The sequence below is a fragment of the Austrofundulus limnaeus genome, unplaced genomic scaffold (genome assembly GCF_001266775.1).
Source record: "Austrofundulus limnaeus strain Quisiro unplaced genomic scaffold, Austrofundulus_limnaeus-1.0 Scaffold583, whole genome shotgun sequence".
Classification (NCBI taxonomy): Eukaryota; Metazoa; Chordata; class Actinopteri; order Cyprinodontiformes; family Rivulidae; genus Austrofundulus; species Austrofundulus limnaeus.
The window spans coordinates 191,325-194,108 of NW_013952985.1; the positions used below are offsets into that span (position 1 = coordinate 191,325).

Below are 2,784 nucleotides of genomic sequence, written 5' to 3' on the forward strand. Positions count from 1 at the left end.
TGTATCGTGATATATATTGTTACCGCCACTCATCACAATGTATATCGTGATATGTATTTTTTGCCATATCGCACATTCCTACTCTGGACCTATTACACACAGAGAGCTGCAACGTCCCGTCAGCCCAGTTCTGACTGGGGGCCATGCACAAGACGGCTGTCACCGGGGGAYAGCAGCGGGAGAGCAGACAGAAGTTGCTTTTTTGTCACTCAGCAGGGGAAAAAGATGTGAGACTCAAACCAGGCTTAAGACCTGCAGTGTGAAGGCAGCCTTATTMAGTGGATTGATTGCAACTGGACATTTGCCTGAGATGATTTTTTTTCCGGAGAAGAACTCTGTGCAGGTGAAAAAAACACAACTCYAGTGCTCTTGAGACTTAAAGGTCCATGAGGACTTTTGACTATTTTGAGAGAAAATGTATTGGTTAATCTTTTGGAACAGGTTCAAAAGTCAAGCAGAAGGACTGTGCGTTTCACAAGAAAATAGAGAACAGTGATTCTGAGTCTTTCTGGAGACTCCTTCATTAGTGCGGTTCATCAACTAGTTGCAGTCAAGTGAGATGCCACCTTTATTAATGGATTATTGATAGTGTACCACCCCACAGCTAAAATATCTGATAGTGAATATCTTCACTAATGCCGCTATTCTGTTTTTACATTGAAACTGCAAAAAGAGAAAAGTCCCAAATTTCTTACCAAGCACAGTAAGTGTCTCCATGAAGAAGCTGACGGGTCAAGAAGGCAGAACATAAACTGAATGCTGCTTGGTCATCTCCATCTGAGTCCAGGTTACAGATCATTTCCAGAGCATCACGACAGTCCTCCTTGGAAAGCTGAAAGGTTAAGAATGAACATTATTTGCACAACTCTACTAATTATATTTTAAAATTTTTCTTTAAAAGAAGAAAAACGTTTTGTATAGTAAAAGCCTTCACATACTCCATCCAAAGCCAAACAGTCARCACGTGGTCACATGGCTGTTCAGCTTTCATTTGCACACATCWTTCATAGTCGTAGTTACCATTAATAAATAGCTCGTTTTATTGGTGCTCAAAAATGACAAGTTAACAAGCAAGCAAAGAGCTATTTTCACCCAGATTGTGATGACTATTTTATGTCTTAATGTGAAGTCTCTCTTATTTGTAATTTCAGCACAGCTTTGTCCAAAAGGAGTAACTTGAAACATAATTTTAAAACAGCACAAACGCTACTAGGGCTGGGTATAGGGTTGGGCGATATTGGCAAAAAAATTAATCACAATTAATTGTGGTGTTTAGCCGATAACGATTAATTTGGCGATTATGTATGTATGTCCTGGTCTCATGACCAATTTAGTGGGAAAGATTTGCTCTTCATAAAAATCTGTTCCAAATTGTCAAAATTACAGACTTCGGGCTATATATCAAATTTTAAATTGTGTTGATANGATATAAATGATATACGGTAGAAAAATTAATTTGTCCTATGATAGAGATCTGTAGTCTACCGGCCAACCGCGCAATACTTTTTGATGATGTAACCRGCTGGAGTCAAAACAGAGGAAGCGGGAAGCAGCGAGGCTGAGAGCGCAAATGAAGAGGGGAAGAAAACTTATTCGGACCTGGTTCGGGTGTGTGAAAATGAACGCCTAACTGTTTACATGTTTATGTGACGGCGCGTCCTCCGGTCAGATGCCGACCGACCGACCGACCGACCGACCACACTGCCTGCTGCGGGAGGAGCGTGCGCCGCTGCATGTGTGAAGGGCTCGACACACGGGAGGCGACGTCGCTCACTCTCCATTCATTTCCACGCAGAGAGGCGACTGTCAGTGCAGGTGAAGTCAGTGCTCAGGTGGGACGCACAAAAATCAGTCTGGACCTCGTTTCTCCTGCGGTCATAGCGCGACGACGCACGGCYGAATGCGCGCGCACTCCAAAGCGCGACTATAATGATTGTCACCCCGCCGGAGCGTGCACAGATTAAACAGGTGGAGTGCAGAAAAAATAATCTGCAAAGTGTGTAGRAAGGAATAAAWACAAACAATTTGTTTTACCACCTTAAAACGAAGCTGGTGATTCCAAAACAAAACATCCAATGGATGCAGATATCTGTTACATTAAAGTTATTGTTTGTGTGTGTGTGTGTGTGTGAGAGAGAGTGTGTGTGTGTGTGTGCGTGCGTGCGTGCGAGAAAGTGTCTCTTAAAAAAGGAGATTTTAAGGTCTAAATTTTTTTACCAATACATATTTATTCCACTCAATTAATGTGTGATTTATTTATTTTCTATTATAAGTTTTATACACTCCTGATCAAAATCTTAAGACCAGTCAAAAAAGTGCAAGAATTTGCATTTTGCACTATTGGATCTTAAGAAGGTTCAAAGTAGAGCTTCACAATGTTAGAAGAAATCAGTGCAAGAGACAAGAACTTTTGAGCAGGGAATTTTCTGAAAACTGTATTTACACTCAAACATCATTTTTTCAGCTGATCAAAAGTTTAAGACCATAGTCTTTAAAAGCCAAAAGCTGTGCAAAAATCTGGATTCATGTCATTTTCTGTCAAGTCTTTACACTGTCAAGACCTCCTGATGGCAAAAGTAAAAAAAGCTCACTGACTTTGAACGTGGTAGGATTGTTGAGCTGCATAAGCAAGGCCTCTCACAATGTGCCATCGCTGCTGAAGTTGGATGCAGTAAGACAGTCATTTTGCATTTTTTTAAATTAACCTGACGGTTATGGAACAAAAAAGTCAAGTGGTAGACCCCAAAAAATTTCACCAGCTCTGAGCCGCAGGATCCGATTGGC

General features: G+C 41.2%; 1 protein-coding gene across 1 annotated transcript in view; it reads right to left on the bottom strand.

Annotated features, from left to right (window-relative positions):
* The window catches only part of znf292b (zinc finger protein 292b), a 36,221-nt gene that overhangs the window by 15,312 nt on the left and 18,125 nt on the right, over positions 1-2,784 (bottom strand). The window contains exon 6 of the mRNA XM_014026702.1: positions 696-832. Coding sequence (XP_013882156.1) covers positions 696-832 — 137 coding nt within the window. The remainder of the gene's footprint in view (positions 1-695; positions 833-2,784) is intronic.